Source organism: Pelobates fuscus, chromosome 12 (genome assembly GCF_036172605.1).
Source record: "Pelobates fuscus isolate aPelFus1 chromosome 12, aPelFus1.pri, whole genome shotgun sequence".
NCBI classification, from domain to species: domain Eukaryota; kingdom Metazoa; phylum Chordata; class Amphibia; order Anura; family Pelobatidae; genus Pelobates; species Pelobates fuscus.
Genome location: NC_086328.1, coordinates 1,541,186 through 1,559,703, shown reverse-complemented (window position 1 = coordinate 1,559,703; position 18,518 = coordinate 1,541,186). Strand labels below are relative to the sequence as shown.

General features: G+C 47.7%; 1 protein-coding gene across 7 annotated transcripts in view; it reads left to right on the top strand.

The window, feature by feature from the left end:
- CNGB1 (cyclic nucleotide gated channel subunit beta 1) overlaps nt 1-18,518 on the top strand; it is a 173,790-nt gene that overhangs the window by 13,751 nt on the left and 141,521 nt on the right. For 3 of the 7 annotated variants that reach the window (XR_010086103.1, XM_063437395.1, XM_063437401.1), the window contains exons 3-15: nt 4,396-4,432; nt 7,237-7,279; nt 7,968-8,073; nt 9,247-9,271; nt 11,628-11,670; nt 12,036-12,150; nt 12,254-12,281; nt 12,504-12,633; nt 13,260-13,353; nt 13,658-13,697; nt 13,817-13,841; nt 15,213-15,224; nt 18,036-18,093. Coding sequence is in view for 6 of the 7 variants with exons in the window: in XM_063437395.1 (XP_063293465.1) it covers nt 4,396-4,432; nt 7,237-7,279; nt 7,968-8,073; nt 9,247-9,271; nt 11,628-11,670; nt 12,036-12,150; nt 12,254-12,281; nt 12,504-12,633; nt 13,260-13,353; nt 13,658-13,697; nt 13,817-13,841; nt 15,213-15,224; nt 18,036-18,093 (756 nt within the window). In the remaining variant the exon portion in view is untranslated. The remainder of the gene's footprint in view (nt 1-4,395; nt 4,433-7,236; nt 7,280-7,967; nt 8,074-9,246; nt 9,272-11,627; nt 11,671-12,035; nt 12,151-12,253; nt 12,282-12,503; nt 12,634-13,259; nt 13,354-13,657; nt 13,698-13,816; nt 13,842-15,212; nt 15,225-18,035; nt 18,094-18,518) is intronic. The other 4 variants (XM_063437397.1, XM_063437399.1, XM_063437398.1 and 1 more) reach the window with 4 other exon arrangements.

Below are 18,518 nucleotides of genomic sequence, written 5' to 3'. Positions count from 1 at the left end.
TAGAGCTCTGTTATACACTCGGACACATTACTGGGAGTATTATTACTGTAGAGCTCTGTTATACACTCGGACACATTACTGGGAGTATTATTGCGGTGGAGCTCTGTTATACACTCGGACACATTACTGGGAGTATTATTGCTGTGGAGCTCTGTTATACACTCAGACACATTACTGGGAGTATTATTGCTGTGGAGCTCTGTTATACACTCAGACACATTACTGGGAGTATTATTGCTGTGGAGCTCTGTTATACACTCAGACACATTACTGGGAGTATTATTGCTGTGGAGCTCTGTTATACACTCAGACACATTACTGGGAGTATTATTGCTGTGGAGCTCTGTTATATACTCAGACACATTACTGGGAGTATTATTGCTGTGGAGCTCTGTGATACACTCAGACACATTACTGGGAGTATTATTGCTGTGGAGCTCTGTTATACACTCAGACACATTACTGGGAGTATTATAGCTGTGGAGCTCTGTTATACACTCAGACACATTACTGGGAGTATTATTACTGTGGAGCTCTGTTATACACTCAGACACATTACTGGGAGTATTATTGCTGTGGGGCTCTGTTATACACTCAGCCACATTACTGGGAGTATTATTGCTGTGGAGCTCTGTTATACACTCAGACACATTACTGGGAGTATTATTGCTGTGGAGCTCTGTTATACACTCAGACACATTACTGGGAGTATTATTATTGTGGAGCTCTGTTATACACTCAGACACATTACTGGGAGTATTATTGCTGTGGAGCTCTGTTATACACTCAGACACATTACTGGGAGTATTATTGCTGTGGAGCTCTGTTATACACTCAGACACATTACTGGGAGTATTATTGCTGTGGAGCTCTGTTATACACTCAGACACATTACTGGGAGTATTATTGCTGTGGGGCTCTGTTATACACTCAGACACATTACTGGGAGTATTATTGCTTTGGATCTCTGTTATACACTCAGACACATTACTGGGAGTATTATTGCTGTGGAGCTCTGTTATACACTCAGACACATTACTGGGAGTATTATTGCTTTGGATCTCTGTTATACACTCAGACACATTACTGGGAGTATTATTGCTGTGGAGCTCTGTTATACACTCAGACACATTACTGGGAGTATTATTATTGTGGAGCTCTGTGATACACTCAGACACATTACTGGGAGTATTATTGCTGTGGAGCTCTGTTATACACTCATACACATTACTGGGAGTATTATTGCTGTGGAGCTCTGTTATACACTCAGACACATTACTGGGAGTATTATTGCTGTGGAGCTCTGTTATACACTCAGACACATTACTGGGAGTATTATTGCTGTGGAGCTCTGTTATACACTCAGCCACATTACTGGGAGTATTATTGCTGTGGAGCTCTGTTATACACTCAGACACATTACTGGGAGTATTATTGCTGTGGAGCTCTGTTATACACTCAGACACATTACTGGGAGTATTATTGCTGTAGAGCTCTGTTATACACTCGGACACATTACTGGGAGTATTATTACTGTAGAGCTCTGTTATACACTCATACACATTACTGGGAGTATTATTGCTGTGGAGCTCTGTTATACACTCAGACACATTACTGGGAGTATTATTGCTGTGGAGCTCTGTTATACACTCAGACACATTACTGGGAGTATTATTGCTGTGGGGCTCTGTTATACACTCAGCCACATTACTGGGAGTATTATTGCTGTGGAGCTCTGTTATACACTCAGACACATTACTGGGAGTATTATTGCTGTGGAGCTCTGTTATACACTCAGACACATTACTGGGAGTATTATTGCTGTAGAGCTCTGTTATACACTCGGACACATTACTGGGAGTATTATTACTGTAGAGCTCTGTTATACACTCGGACACATTACTGGGAGTATTATTACTGTAGAGCTCTGTTATACACTCGGACACATTACTGGGAGTATTATTGCGGTGGAGCTCTGTTATACACTCGGACACATTACTGGGAGTATTATTGCTTTGGAGCTCTGTTATACACTCAGACACATTACTGGGAGTATTATTGATGTGGAGCTCTGTTATACACTCAGACACATTACTGGGAGTATTATTCCTGTGGAGCTCTGTTATACACTCAGACACATTACTGGGAGTATTATTGCTGTGGAGCTCTGTTATATACTCAGACACATTACTGGGAGTATTATTACTGTGGAGCTCTGTTATATACTCAGACACATTACTGTGAGTATTATTGCGGTGGAGCTCTGTTATACACTCAGACACATTACTGGGAGTATTATTGCTGTGGAGCTCTCTGATACACTCAGACACATTACTGGGAGTATTATTGCTGTGGAGCTCTGTTATACACTCAGACACATTACTGGGAGTATTATTGCTGTGGGGCTCTGTTATACACTCAGACACATTACTGGGAGTATTATTGCTTTGGATCTCTGTTATACACTCAGACACATTACTGGGAGTACTATTGCTGTGGGGCTCTGTTATACACTCAGACACATTACTGGGAGTATTATTGCTGTAGAGCTCTGTTATACACTCGGACACATTACTGGGAGTATTATTACTGTAGAGCTCTGTTATACACTCGGACACATTACTGGGAGTATTATTACTGTAGAGCTCTGTTATACACTCGGACACATTACTGGGAGTATTATTGCGGTGGAGCTCTGTTATACACTCGGACACATTACTGGGAGTATTATTGCTTTGGAGCTCTGTTATACACTCAGACACATTACTGGGAGTATTATTGATGTGGAGCTCTGTTATACACTCAGACACATTACTGGGAGTATTATTGCTGTGGAGCTCTGTTATACACTCAGACACATTACTGGGAGTATTATTGCTGTGGAGCTCTGTTATATACTCAGACACATTACTGGGAGTATTATTACTGTGGAGCTCTGTTATATACTCAGACACATTACTGTGAGTATTATTGCGGTGGAGCTCTGTTATACACTCAGACACATTACTGGGAGTATTATTGCTGTGGAGCTCTCTGATACACTCAGACACATTACTGGGAGTATTATTGCTGTGGAGCTCTGTTATACACTCAGACACATTACTGGGAGTATTATTGCTGTGGGGCTCTGTTATACACTCAGACACATTACTGGGAGTATTATTGCTTTGGATCTCTGTTATACACTCAGACACATTACTGGGAGTATTATTGCTGTGGAGCTCTGTTATACACTCAGACATTACTGGGAGTATTATTGCTGTGGGGCTCTGTTATACACTCAGACACATTACTGGGAGTATTATTGCTTTGGAGCTCTGTTATACACTCAGACACATTACTGGGAGTACTATTGCTGTGGGGCTCTGTTATACACACAGACACATTACTGGGAGTATTATTACTGTGGAGCTCTGTTATACAATCAGACACATTACTGGGAGTGTTATTGCTGTGGGGCTCTGTTATACACTCAGACACATTACTGGGAGTATTATTGCTTTGGAGCTCTGTTATACACTCAGACACATTACTGGGAGTACTATTGCTGTGGGGCTCTGTTATACACACAGACACATTACTGGGAGTATTATTACTGTGGAGCTCTGTTATACAATCAGACACATTACTGGGAGTGTTATTGCTGTGGGGCTCTGTTATACACTCAGACACATTACTGGGAGTAGTATTGCTGTGGAGCTCTGTTATACACTTAGACACATTACTGGGAGTATTATTACTGTGGAGCTCTGTTATACAATCAGACACATTACTGGGAGTGTTATTGCTGTGGGGCTCTGTTATACACTCAGACACATTACTGGGAGTATTATTGCTGGGGAGCTCTGTTATACACTCAGATACATTACTGGGAGTATTATTGCTGTGGAGCTCTGTTATACACTCAGACACATTACTGGGAGTGTTATTGCTGTGGGGCTCTGTTATACACTCAGACACATTACTGGGAGTATTATTGCGGTGGAGCTCTGTTATACACTCGTACATACCAGCTATATGGTATGTAGAAAACAGACGTTAGGAGGGACAGAGGGATTTGGGCCCAAAATAGGGACTGTCCCTAATAAATAGGGGCACTTGGGAGCTATGCTACTGACAACAATCCGATTCAGATGTTTTGTTGCATCCATACAGATCGAAATAAGGGCATTCAAGTCCTTTCAAAAGCTGTATTGAAAAATCTAGATACTGAAAAATCTTGTGCGCGACGTGTGGATTTCGCCCTCAGACAGGTCCAGGTTATTTTTGGTAGTGTGGACTGACCTTTGCTGAATAAGCCTTTGGCATTCACATCTATCATCCAATAAGAATGCTGGATTAATCATGTGTTGGTCTTTTGGGTGGATCTAAAGCTAATTTGTTTGCTTTTCCCAGAAGGTGACATGCATGAAGAAGGCCAGTGCCCAACCAGGTAATTACATACTAATAACAAATAAAACAAAACTAGTTGGCACAGAAAGTAGCAATGTGTGTCTGTAGTCCAGAGCGGAAGTGGGCTGATGGTTGAGGCCAGCTGGTGTGGGGCAGTGGGCTGATGGTTGAGGCCAGCTGGTGTGGGGCAGTGGGCTGATGGTGGAGGCCAGCTGGTGTGGGGCAGTGGGCTGATGGTTGAGGCCAGCTGGTGTGGGGCAGTGGGCTGATGGTGGAGGCCAGCTGGTGTGGGGCAGTGGGCTGATGGTTGAGGCCAGCTGGTGTGGGGCAGTGGGCTGATGGTTGAGGCCAGCTGGTGTGGGGCAGTGGGCTGATGGTTGAGGCCAGCTGGTGTGGGGCAGTGGGCTGATGGTTGAGGCCAGCTGGTGTGGGGCAGTGGGCTGATGGTTGAGGCCAGCTGGTGTGGGGCAGTGGGCTGATGGTTGATGCCAGCTGGTGTGGGGCAGTGGGCTGATGGTTGAGGCCAGCTGGTGTGGGGAAGTGGGCTGATGGTTGAGGCCAGCTGGTGTGGGGCAGTGGGCCGATAATTGAGGCCAGCTGGTGTGGGGCAGTGGGCTGATGGTTGAGGCCAGCTGGTGTGGGGCAGTGGGCTGATGGTTGAGGCCAGCTGGTGTGGGGAAGTGGGCTGATGGTTGAGGCCAGCTGGTGTGGGGCAGTGGGCTGATGGTGGAGGCCAGCTGGTGTGGGGCAGTGGGCTGATGGTGGAGGCCAGCTGGTGTGGGGCAGTGGGCTGATGGTGGAGGCCAGCTGGTGTGGGGCAGTGGGCTGATGGTGGAGGCCAGCTGGTGTGGGGCAGTGGGCTGATGGTTGAGGCCAGCTGGTGTGGGGCAGTGGGCTGATGGTTGAGGCCAGCTGGTGTGGGGCAGTGGGCTGATGGTGGAGGCCAGCTGGTGTGGGGCAGTGGGCTGATGGTTGAGGCCAGCTGGTGTGGGGCAGTGGGCTGATGGTTGAGGCCAGCTGGTGTGGGGCAGTGGGCTGATGGTTGAGGCCAGCTGGTGTGGGGCAGTGGGCTGATGGTGGAGGCCAGCTGGTGTGGGGCAGTGGGCTGATGGTTGAGGCCAGCTGGTGTGGGGCAGTGGGCTGATGGTTGAGGCCAGCTGGTGTGGGGCAGTGGGCTGATGGTTGAGGCCAGCTGGTGTGGGGCAGTGGGCCGATAATTGAGGCCAGCTGGTGTGGGGCAGTGGGCTGATGGTTGAGGCCAGCTGGTGTGGGGCAGTGGGCTGATGGTTGAGGCCAGCTGGTGTGGGGAAGTGGGCTGATGGTTGAGGCCAGCTGGTGTGGGGCAGTGGGCTGATGGTTGAGGCCAGCTGGTGTGGGGAAGTGGGCTGATGGTTGAGGCCAGCTGGTGTGGGGCAGTGGGCTGATGGTTGAGGCCAGCTGGTGTGGGGCAGTGGGCCGATAATTGAGGCCAGCTGGTGTGGGGCAGTGGGCTGATGGTTGAGGCCAGCTGGTGTGGGGCAGTGGGCTGATGGTTGAGGCCAGCTGGTGTGGGGCATTGGGCTGATGGTTGAGGCCAGCTGGTGTGGGGCAGTGGGCTGATGGTTGAGGCCAGCTGGTGTGGGGCAGTGGGCCGATGGTTGAGGCCAGCTGGTGTGGGGCAGTGGGCCGATAATTGAGGCCAGCTGGTGTGGGGCAGTGGGCTGATGGTTGAGGCCAGCTGGTGTGGGGCAGTGGGCTGATGGTTGAGGCCAGCTGGTGTGGGGCAGTGGGCTGATGGTTGAGGCCAGCTGGTGTGGGGCAGTGGGCTGATGGTTGAGGCCAGCTGGTGTGGGAAAGTGGGCTGATGGTTGAGGCCAGCTGGTGTGGGGCAGTGGGCTGATGGTTGAGGCCAGCTGGTGTGGGGAAGTGGGCTGATGGTTGAGGCCAGCTGGTGTGGGGCAGTGGGCCGATAATTGAGGCCAGCTGGTGTGGGGCAGTGGGCCGATAATTGAGGCCAGCTGGTGTGGGGCAGTGGGCTGATGGTTGAGGCTAGCTGATGTGGGGCAGTGGACCGATGGTTGAGGCTAGCTGATGTGGGGCAGTGGGCCGATAATTGAGGCCAGCTGGTGTGGGGCAGTGGGCTGATGGTTGAGGCTAGCTCGTGTGGGGTAGTGACAAGAAAAGAAAAACCAAAGGTACAAAGTGATGTGAATCACCAAAGTGATAAAATAAATATAATACCAACTGGAAATATGTAGAAATATAAGAACTCAGAGTGGTATCTGCAAAAGATATGAACAATACAATGAATCTTCATCGCTGGAGGTTTCTCATACTGTCCAGTTCCCTAATTACAGAGGGAGATATGCCTGAAATCATCTTACTTTTGTGAGTTCTCCACCACCCATATTTCTCAGTGGTCTTTACAATATTGCCCTATGTATTGTTCATATCTTTTGCAGATACCACTCTGAGTTCTTATATTTCTACATATTTCCAGTTGGTATTATATTTATTTTATCACTTTGGTGATTCACATCACTTTGTACCTTTGGTTTTTCTTTTCTTGTCACAGTTGTTTCTTGAGTGTTTATAAGGGTACACTTATAAACCTAGGGTACTGTGTGCTATATATTATTGACGGTTAACTTTTTTTGTTTCTCCGTGTGGGGTAGTGGGCTGATGGTTGAGGCCACCTCGTGTGGGGCAATTGGATGATGGTTAAGGCCAGCTGGTGTGGGGCAGTGGGCAGATGGTTGAGGCCAGCTGGTGTGGGGCAGTGGTCTGCACATTGTTCTAGCATGGGACAGTGGTTCTTGGGTGAAATAAAATATTATACTAAATTTAATTTGCCTTTTTCTGCAGCTGAAGTAAAGCCCCAGGAAGCCTTACAGGAGTCTGAAAGAAGGTGTGTATGTGGGATATATTGGTGACTGTTAAACTATCACGACTTTGGGCAATAACAGAGGCACATATTTTTAGCTAATTATTGGGATATATAAATGAGTCTGGGTTTAATACACACACGTGGAGCCTGTGTACTAGACAGAGAACCCCATATTGATTCTCTGTATTTTGTACATTTGCTTTCTAACTCTGTTGTCTTGAAAATGATGGGTTTGTGAGGAGAGCATAGAGGGTAGGACCGTACTCTATGGTTTCATAGTAACACATTGTTTAACCCCTCCATGTTCATCCTGTGTGTCCCTTTGAAGGAACACTTTTAACACCATAACCACTACAGCGCGCCCCCATTGTGAGTAGTAAAACTGAGGTTTGCCGGCCACCTCTTCTCTGAGAGTCTAAGCCCAATGGTGCATGGCTGCGTTTAGTTTAGGAGAGCTAACAGAAGCTCCATGTGCAATTTGTGACCTCATCTAGCAAACCCCATGTAAGTTGTCAAACTACCAGCAATTGGTTGGCTACATACATTGATGGGCAGCAGGGCTCTACTGGCACCATAATTACTACAGCACGCTTGGAGTTATTCTTTATGAAGAGAGGGCGAGGACGCGCTGTATTGTGACAAGGAACACGGATTTTAATATATTCCTTCAACCCCCACTCCCCATCATGTGTTTTCTCTTATGATGCAGTTCTGGGGGAGTCTTCAGCTGGTTGGCTCAAGGTCTGGGAAAGGTTGTCCCTCAGCCGGTTGAGAGTCCGGTACTGACTCATTCCAGCAAGGTTTGTGCTGAGCAGGTACGAGACTGTCTCTGTGTAAAACCCTGGAGTTAACCTGAAAATATCTTGTGTAGCATGTATGCATCACAACCTCATAGTCTAGTGAGTGCGTGTTTTCTAGAAACATTGGCACTGCTGACATTCTTATATTTCTGTGTCTAGTGCGGTGTGAGCGCGTGGCCGCCCTGAGGTTGTGCAATGTGAGTGCGTGGCCGCCCTGAGGATGTGCGGTGTGAGTGCGTGGCCGCCCTGAGGATGTGCGGTGTGAGTGCGTGGCCGCCCTGAGGATGTGCGGTGTGAGTGCGTGGCCGCCCTGAGGATGTGTGATGTGAGTGCGTGGCCGCCCTGAGGTTGTGCAATGTGAGTGCATGGCCGCCCTGAGGTTGTGCAATGTGAGTGCGTGGCCGCCCTGAGGTTGTGCAATGTGAGTGCGTGGCCGCCCTGAGGATGTGCGGTGTGAGTGCGTGGCCGCCCTGAGGATGTGCGGTGTGAGTGCGTGGCCGCCCTGAGGATGTGCGGTGTGAGTGCGTGGCCGCCCTGAGGATGTGCGGTGTGAGTGCGTGGCCGCCCTGAGGATGTGCGATGTGAGTGCGTGGCCACCCTGAGGTTGTGTGGTGTGAGTGCGTGGCCACCCTGAGGTTGTGTGGTGTGAGTGCGTGGCCACCCTGAGGTTGTGCAGTGTGAGTGCGTGGCCGCCCTAAGGATGTGTGATGTGAGTGCGTGGCCACCCTGAGGTTGTGTGGTGTGAGTGCGTGGCCGCCCTCAGGTTGTGTGGTGTGAGTGCGTGGCCGCCCTCAGGTTGTGTGGTGTGAGTGCGTGGCCGCCCTCAGGTTGTGTGGTGTGAGTGCGTGGCCGCCCTGAGGTTGTGTGGTGTGAGTGCGTGGCCGCCCTGAGGTTGTGTGGTGTGAGTGCGTGGCCGCCCTGAGGTTGTGTGGTGTGAGTGCGTGGCCGCCCTGAGGTTGTATGGTGAGAGTGCGTGGCCGCCCTGAGGTTGTGCTGCCTGAGTGTAACAAATTACACACATAAATTATTATGTGAGGGGTGAATGGAATTTCGTACCGTGATGTAATTGTGCGGAGTGTTCCATAGCTTCCACTATATACAGAGAATGTGTCTAATCAAGTGCACATATTGCTTCCAGCGTGTGACGATGGTGTTTGCGTTACTCACTGTTTGATATTTATTTTACAGAAAGTGAGCGCAGTGAATGAAACAGGTACAGTAAGACCTACAGAGTCCAAGTAATGGCGGGTTTACCTGGGCCTGACTTGTCAATCTCCGTAATGTATTTTTTTACATTAACTCATGTCAAGGGAGCCTTGTCTAACCACTTGTAGCCTTGTTATAGTTCAAATCAAATGTTTGATAATCTTTGTATATCTGCCCCTGTCCAAAATAATAAGTATATGCGTGCACGCTTCCTAATAGTAATTCACACCGGACACAGTTTCAGGTTCATGAAAAACTTCAGGAATGTGTTTATTCCGAGGTGTGGGAGCCCCTTATAAGCCAGAAATACGTCATATGCATAGTCATAGATAACAGAGAATATACTTCAATAATTGGTTAAAAGTTAGGAGGTCTTTCCTGATACCATCCCACTGGGCGTGACCCCAGCATCGCCACAAGACATTCCTTTGTATACCAGCACCATTTTATTACACGTGGCAAGTTCTTGAGAGAGAGCCGTTACTGACCAAAGGAGGCGGGGGACGGGTTAGAAAGGGAAGCAGTTCCTTTAATAGCCGATTTAACACAGTGAATCTCCATTTTGTTACACGAGGGCTTTGCTCGATGGGAAGGGGGGAGCAGGATGAGAGGGGTTAGAGAGGAAATGACTACTAAACACCATAGGCGTGCGCAGCCTAATGCATTAGGGTGTGCACCCTAAAGCACAAGCACACGCGGCGTATATATATATATATGTGTGTATATGTATATGTATGTATATATGTATATATATATACACATATATACACACACACAAAGCTGTGTGTGTGCTGTGTGAGGGTGCTGTTAGTGTGATGTGTGTGTGTGAGGGTGCTGTTAGTGTGATGTGTGTGAGGGTGCTGTTAGTGTGATGTGTGTGTGAGGGTGCTGGTAGTGTACTATGTGGGTGAGGGTGTTTGTGTGTGCGTGCGAGGGTGCTGTGAATGTACTGTGTGTCAGGGTGCTGTTTGTGTGTGTGTGTGCACTTGTGAGGGTGCTGTAAATGTACTGTGTGTGAGGGTGCTGTTTGTGTGTGAGGGTACTGGTAGTGTGCTGTGTGTGTGTGTGTGTTTGTTAGGGACCTGTTTGTGAGGGTACTGTTAGTGTGCTGTGTGAGTGTGAGGGTGCTGTTTGTGTAATGTGCTGTATGTGTGTGTGGGTGCTGTATGTGTGTGTTGGTGCTGTATGTGTGTGTTGGTGCTGTGTATGTGTGTTGGTGCTGTGTATGTGTGTGGGTGCTGTATGTGTGTGGGTGCTGTATGTGTGTAGGTGCTGTATGTGTGTAGGTGCTGTGTATGTCTGTGGGTGCTGTATGTGTGTAGGTGCTGTGTATGTCTGTGGGTGCTGAATGTGTGTTGGTGCTGTATGTGTGTTGGTGCTGTATGTGTGTGGGTGCTGTATGTGTGTAGGTGCTGTGTATGTGTGTGGGTGCTGTGTATGTGTGTGGGTGCTGTATGTGTGTGGGTGCTGTGTATGTGTGTGGGTGCTGTGTATGTGTGTGGGTGCTGTGTATGTGTGTGGGTGCTGTGTATGTGTGTGGGTGCTGTGTATGTGTGTGGGTGCTGTGTATGTGTGTGGGTGCTGTGTATGTGTGTGGGTGCTGTGTATGTGTGTGGGTGCTGTGTATGTCTGTGGGTGCTGTGTATGTCTGTGGGTGCTGTGTATGTGTGTGGGTGCTGTGTATGTGTGTGGGTGCTGTGTATGTGTGTGGGTGATTGTGGGGGGTGGAGGTGGGGGTACATTACTTAATATCCCCCCTCCCTTCTTACTTTATGTAGGGAGGGGGGGGTCCTTCCTTGCTGCCTTCCCTGGTGGTCCAGTGGAGGTGGGGGCAGATCAGTTATCCCCCCTCCCTTCTTACCTTATGCCTGGGAGGGGGGATCCTGCTGCTGCTGCTGCCATCCATCCCTGGTGGTCCAGTGGAGAGTGAACTCTAGCCCCGCAGGGCTAGAGTTCACTCACGCGAGATCTGAGCGTTGCCGCGGCAATGCTCCAACCTCGCGAGAGGATCCCGGCGGAGCTGCTGGCAATAGCTCCCCGGGTCCTCTCCTGCCTCCCTCACTGCCTTTAAGCCGGGGAGGGGAGGCTGAGAGCAGTGCCGGCGCTCGGATAGCGCCGGCTCTGCATGAGCCGGCAGGGGAGATCCTGAGATCTCCCCTGCCAGTCTCAATACATAGCGCGTGCCGCGGGGATTAGGGTGTGCCCAGGCACAACAGGCACACCCCGTGCGCACGCCTATGCTAAACACACAGAGGGGGAGTGGAGGCAGTTACTGAATGAGCACAAATGCACAGAGTAAAATAGACATTTTATCCAATCAAGTATTTTGTCCATAACAGCCTCATGCTTTATTTTACTTTTAGCAGAAGAGCTGACAGAGAATGGACCGACTGACCAAACAGAGAGGTAAACTATGTATTCACGTGAACCCCCCAACTATCTATCTAATCGAAACCTATGGCTGCCTATACCCCTACCTCTCTAACACTTGCATCTCTCTCTCTCACTCCTCCCTCCTCTCTCAATCCTAATGTATCCATCTAACTAACTCCTACAAATCTTATTGCAACCTCAAAGTTGCATGGGAAGGGCACCCCCGGCACCATAACTACTGCAGCTTACTGTATTACTCCACTGCAATAATAATAATAATAATGTGGATTACTCCTCATGCTTCACCCGACCCCAGTGCTGCCAACATTTGAAAAAGTGTTTGAAATTGACTGGGAAGCCAATACCCAAACACTGCTTTCCTCTCCGAATTCTTCCAGCTCTTCCATTGGGGTTCTTTCTTGGTTGTCCCAAGGGTTGGAGAAAGTGGTTCCTCAGCCAGCATGGACTCACCGGACAAGCACTAGTGAGCACATGGAAGCGGAGAGCGAGCAGGTAAATGATTGCTCTGGGCTTTGCTAGCATTCTTTCTAAACACACAGATAATATCCGGGCTAATCGACAGCTAATGGGAAATTCACTCTCTTTTTCTTCTCAGAAAGGGCAAGCCGAGGTGAAAGTTGAAGGTCAGTAGTACCCATTAAGTGGAAGAAAAGGCATGTTTGTGAGAAAGAGGAAGAGTTGCTTTGTAGAAATGTGGGGGTTGTAGCCAAGTGAGAATGACTGACTGAGAAACAAGACGACATTATGGGAATAGAAGGGTTGGTAGAATCACTGTCAGGAGGGAGCTGGTCACCAAGACGAAAGTCCAGTCTATCTGTATTTACACGTAGTCTTGTTTTTATCAGAAACCTGTGTTCCAGCCTCGCCACCACCAAGTCCTCTCCCAGTGGATACGGTGGTTGTGGCTGCTCCAGAACCCGTCCAAGTGCAGCCAGCACCAAGCTCAACAACAGAAACTGCATCATCAGACAAAGGGTATGGAGCTAAACCTGGCAGCTCTCTGAGGATTGGGAGGCACACAATAAAGATAGCATTAAATATCAGTCATCCCTCTGTGTGAGTGAGATCTTCAGGAATTATGTCTAATGTCCTCCATGTGGCCACATAAAACCAATAATAAGAATGGTATAATGAATAAACCTGAATAGTGGTATTTACTAAACACTAAATTGGATCATATTGAAATAAACCATCTCTCCATCCAGGCTTTAGTCACAGCTTGCCTACTTTCAAACTACGGTCTTGCTCTTCGGGTTTTCTTCACGCCAAGTTCAGTTAATAATTCTGAAAGACCTGTGGCAAGAGAGCAAAGAAATAAACTGGTAGCATGCAGGTTTGAGGGAGAGGTTAGAGCACTGATTTCCACTGTAATAAGAAATGGTTGGTCATTCTGATATTTAAGGGCTGGGAGATGTTTGTCCTCTTGAATGTACAGATGAAGAACGTAGGAGAAGACTTTTTGAATAGTCTTCCTTTGTTTTCAATCTGGGTACAGAGCTGCCGTGGTTTCTATTATAGCAGGCATGCTGTGTCAAGCACCCTGTCTCAGACAATACTGCCCTGTGTTGTAATGTGGATAACCCTCTGTTTCTGCTCTCCAGGTCGGGTGTCGGAGTCCTGAGCTGGCTCATGCAGGGTCTGGGAAAAGTTGTGCCTATTCCTGAATCTTCTGTCCCACTGACTAACCCCATCGAGGTAAGTTGGTGAAAGTGCATACATATATGTGGAACTACTGACCAGGTGTGGCAAATATAAAGGAGACTGGACATGTTCAATGCTACGTGGTGAAATAAATTATGCATTCGGGTAGCTTTAAATGTCATTTAATCTTTACATTCATTTTGCCCATATCCAACGCAAGCTTATTAGGGGTAAATAATAGCTCACTAGGAATGCAGCGCACAAAGGTCATTTAAGTCTCTCTCTGAAAGCAACATAGCCACAACCTGCCAGCAGAAAGGGGGATTCTAACCCACAATTTACCCTGGTGTTTTCTTAGGAGGTGAAAGCCACAGTGGTGGAGGAGCACCCTGTAACCGGTAAGTAGCTCCCGCAATAGCACTCAGGACGATCAAATCATAAAACATAGATGGGGCTTACAGCTGATGGAGGAGTTATGGGTGCTCTTTAATCTCACTGAATCCCCTTCTTTTCATAGTAACACGTAAAGACTCGAAAGGCAGGTGAGTTACTGAATACGGGCAGCGGGTAAGTGGATAGGGTGGTGACTGAGGACTAGCACTGTTTCTTCGTTGGTCTCCGTATCTCTCACTACTAGAATATAAATGACAAAAACATTCTTACAATTGGATAATGAGGGGAAACCTAAAATACCTGCCCATGCAATAACACTTTCTGCCCCAGAAATGGCTGTCCTTATCCAATATAGTGCTTTTACAGCTGTGTTTAACAATGCCAGCTAGAACATAATATCTCTCATGTCCTGTAAGGGTTTTTATTAGGGCTGCAGTGATCAGTCTATATTTCAAGGCACTCTAGATTGTTTTATTAAAGATCCTAGTATAACTGAGATAGTGTGGTAACTAATGGGCAATGTCTGGCCAGTTCTAGCCGGGGGGAGGTCCAGCTCTGGGTATATTGATGGGACTGACCCCATGGGCAGCGTCTGGCCAGTTCTAGCCGGGGGGAGGTCCAGCTCTGGGTATATTGATGGGACTGACCCCATGGGCAGTGTCTGGCCAGTTCTAGCCGATGGGAGATCCAGCTCTGGGTATATTGATGGGACTGACCCCCTGGGCAGTGTCTGGCCAGTTCTAGCCGATGGGAGATCCAGCTCTGGGTATATTGATGGGACTGACCCCATGGGCAGCGTCTGGCCAGTTCTAGCCGATGGGAGATCCAGCTCTGGGTATATTGATGGGACTGACCCCATGGGCAGTGTCTGGCCAGTTCTAGCCGATGGGAGATCCAGCTCTTGGTATATTGATGGGACTGACCCCATGGGCAGTGTCTGGCCAGTTCTAGCCGATGGGAGATCCAGCTCTGGGTATATTGATGAGACTGACCCCATGGGCAGTGTCTGGCCAGTTCTAGCCGGTGGGAGATCCAGCTCTGGGTATATTGATGGGACTGACCCCATGGGCAGTGTCTGGCCAGTTCTAGCCGATGGGAGATCCAGCTCTGGGTATATTGATGGGACTGACCCCATGGGCAGTGTCTGGCCAGTTCTAGCCGATGGGAGATCCAGCTCTGGGTATATTGATGGGACTGACCCCATGGGCAGTGTCTGGCCAGTTCTAGCCGATGGGAGATCCAGCTCTGGGTATATTGATGGGACTGACCCCATGGGCAGTGTCTGGCCAGTTCTAGCCGGTGGGAGATCCAGCTCTGGGTATATTGATGGGACTGACCCCATGGGCAGTGTCTGGCAAGTTCTAGCTGATGGGAGATCCAGCTCTGGGTATATTGATGGGACTAATGCCATGGGCAGTGTCAGACCTGTTCAAGCCAGTGGGATGTCCAGCTCTGGGTATATTGATGGTATCTCATAGCACAGCCTAATTCACACTTTGTGTTTTTACGACTTGCGGCAGTGCTGAAACCGGGTATGTCTTGTCACTCAGCTTTGTTGTTTTTGCATAGGCGATGTAGAGGTTCCTAGGCTCTCATATCAGCACTGCAAGTAGCTAGAATTTAGTATGGCTTTACATTAAGTATGGCCTGTGCAGCAGAGCAATACAACTCATGCTTTTTGCGTATAAATCTTGAACTGTGCTGGATGGGGGAGTATACTTGATAAATTGGTGTACAAACTATTTAAATATTCTACACACGTATCACAATCTAGAACATTTATCCTAAAAATAGAAACAATGTGTATAAGTGATCACTAAGATCCCCTAATTATAAAACAAACAATCGGTGATCCACACAGGTATAACACAATCACCAACGTGGTAATTGGCAAATAAAACCTATAGATATACAGTACTTGCACAAACTGTGACGAGACCAATCTCGCCACATTGCATTGGAGGAGCCTGGTTGCCCGCCTCTTGCCCTGTGACTATGGACCCTGGGAGATTTGGCCCTTTCAATTCAGTATGATAGGAGTTATGTATTTTTGTATCCTTTTGTGTTTTACTGGTAACGTGCTCAATGGAGTCTGCCTCTATCCCTGGATATAATTGGATTATTTTCCCCATTGTCTCCAGGATAGAGGGCTCTGTAAAACTGGTTTGGGCCAGATAGCCATGCTGCCAGCCAGGCCCCAAAAGATACTTTACTAACTTCTGAACCCCTGGTCTGATTCATGCCATTTTTGATATGTTGTTCCCCTGAATGGATTGATTGTGAATATATAATTTTTATGTGAATGTGATGTATATTTCAGAAGTTATGAATATGCTGTAAAAACTGTATTTTTCCTGCCTGTGATAAATTACATTAACCCATTGTGTTCAGTAATTATATCACAGGCAGAGGGGAGGATTTTATGTGTTTGTGCTGGGTGTGTTTTATGTTTTACTGTACGGGATTGGTTGCATGTTGTCCCTCCTTGTGGGATGTCCCCTTGCATGGGGACTTGCATAAAAGTCTGTGAGTGTTAATTAAAACAGACCACTGCTTGACCCTCAACAGGGAGCCTTGTTTCGTTCTTGGGGGGATTTACTGTATGCTGTTAGAGACTGATTGCCAGGAGTGTAAGCAGATTGTCTGCTTTTCCTGTTTGTCTGCTAGCAGCTATTAGTGAGGTTCCAGTTCGGGAGTTGGAGTGCTATTTTGTATCCAGTTCGGGAGTTTGGTGTTCTGCAGTAGCTGTGCCTGTGTCTATGGAAGGGGAAGATCTCCTAAACGGCTTTTAAGCCCTTTTATGCCTGGGGGTGCCGTTACACAAACAAAATATATTGTTCTTTCATAAATCTGCAAAATATAAAAGTACAGAGAACAGCTCAGTCCTCTGTCCTCTCTGGAGTCCTCTTGGATCCACTGATATTAAGCAGTTCGGAATACACAGCTCAGTCCTCTCTGGGGTCCTCTCGGATCCACTGATATTAAGCAGTTCGGAATACACAGCTCAGTCCTCTCTGGGGTCCTCTCGGATCCACTGATATTAAGCAGTTCGCAATACACAGCTCAGTCCTCTCTGGGGTCCTCTCGGATCCACTGATATTAAGCAGTTCGGAATACACAGCTCAGTCCTCTCTGGGGTCCTCTCGGATCCACTGATATTAAGCAGTTCGCAATACACAGCTCAGTCCTCTCTGGGGTCCTCTGAGATCCACTGATATTAAGCAGTTCGGAATACACAGCTCATGCGTTGCATGCCGAACCCAGAAACAAACTGTGGGGGCGAGTGTTGGAGTGAGCTACAGCAATCAGAACTGCTTAATATCAGTGGATCCGAGTGGACTCCAGAGAGGACAGAGGACTGAGCTGTGTATTCCCAACTGGTTTCCCTTGTGTACTACAGAGTGGATTTTAAGTTTGAATAAAGTTTTGGAAAAGTGGTTATCGGCTGCTGGCAAGTGATTTGGATCCCACGCACACTAAGGGCTGGACCCCCTCCAGAGCCTTATATTTCGGGGTGGTACTATAACCACTCCATGTTTCTGAGTTGCATTTTTTTTAACTCCTTTATTATCTTTTAGTGTATGACAATATTGTTCTCTGTACTTTTATATTTTGCAGATTAATGAAAGAACAATATATTTTGTTTGTGCAAGTACTGTATAGCTATAGGTTTTATTTGCCAATTACCACGTTGGTGATTGTGTTATACCTGTGTGGATCACCGATTGTTTGTTTTATAATTATGGTATCTTAGTGATCACTTATACACGTGGTTTCTATTTTTAGGATAAATGTTCTAGATTGTGATACGTGTGTAGAATATTTTAATAGTTTGCCAGGGTTTGTGTGGTTTGATGATGGCCCAATAGTGACACTATTTAATAACTTCTTTATGAGCACTTGCACTTTGAATTGGACTATAGCGCCATCTTGTTCCATTTCTGCTTTTTTTGACGAGACAGTATGTTGGGTGTTAGTACAGGGAGGGGGGTGTCCAAATACAGCATCCAATGGCTACAAACTGTCTCTTCCTCCCTGCCCCCGCTTTCTAAACCCGTGATGTAACACACCCAGTACCGTGGGCTTGTGAGTGTCTTTTCATTGTCTTGTCGTAACATTGTGTACTTTGCATAGTTGTGATGGTGGCCAAGTATGATGCATATTTGTGTTGTGTGCTTTGCTGTGTTGTGAAAATGTGTATTTGTGACATGGTATACAGTTATTATGTCCGATTGTGGTGGATTTATGAGGTACTGTATTTGTGGTGTAGTAGAATTTTGTTGTTAGTTTTCCGACGTTGTATCCTTTATTCATTGTGATAAATACTCCTTTTTGTGATTCAGGGTTCTCGGCTGGATCTCTCATGGCCTAGAAAAGGTCATTCCGCAACCTGTAACAAAGGTATGTATGCACCCCTCACCATCCCATAATCCTTCAACACAGCAACTACACTCCTACCCCTCCGAAACCCCCCCAGGTAGGCCGTGATATCACCCTCCCAGTGACAAACAACAAGCACTATATATAGTGTGTGTGTGTCTCTCTCTCTCTCTCTGTCTACCTATATAATTTTATTATTCACAAATGCAATAAAACCTGGCTGTTGCCGGAACAGGCGCTACGTCAGGATAGGGAGGGCCGGAACAGGCGCTACGTCAGGATAGGGAGGGCCGGAACAGGCGCTACGTCAGGATAGGGAGGGCCGGAACAGGCGCTACGTCAGGATAGGGGGGGCCGGAACAGGCGCTACGTCAGGATAGGGAGGGCCGGAACAGGCGCTACGTCAGGATAGGGAGGGCCGGAACAGGCGCTACGTCAGGATAGGG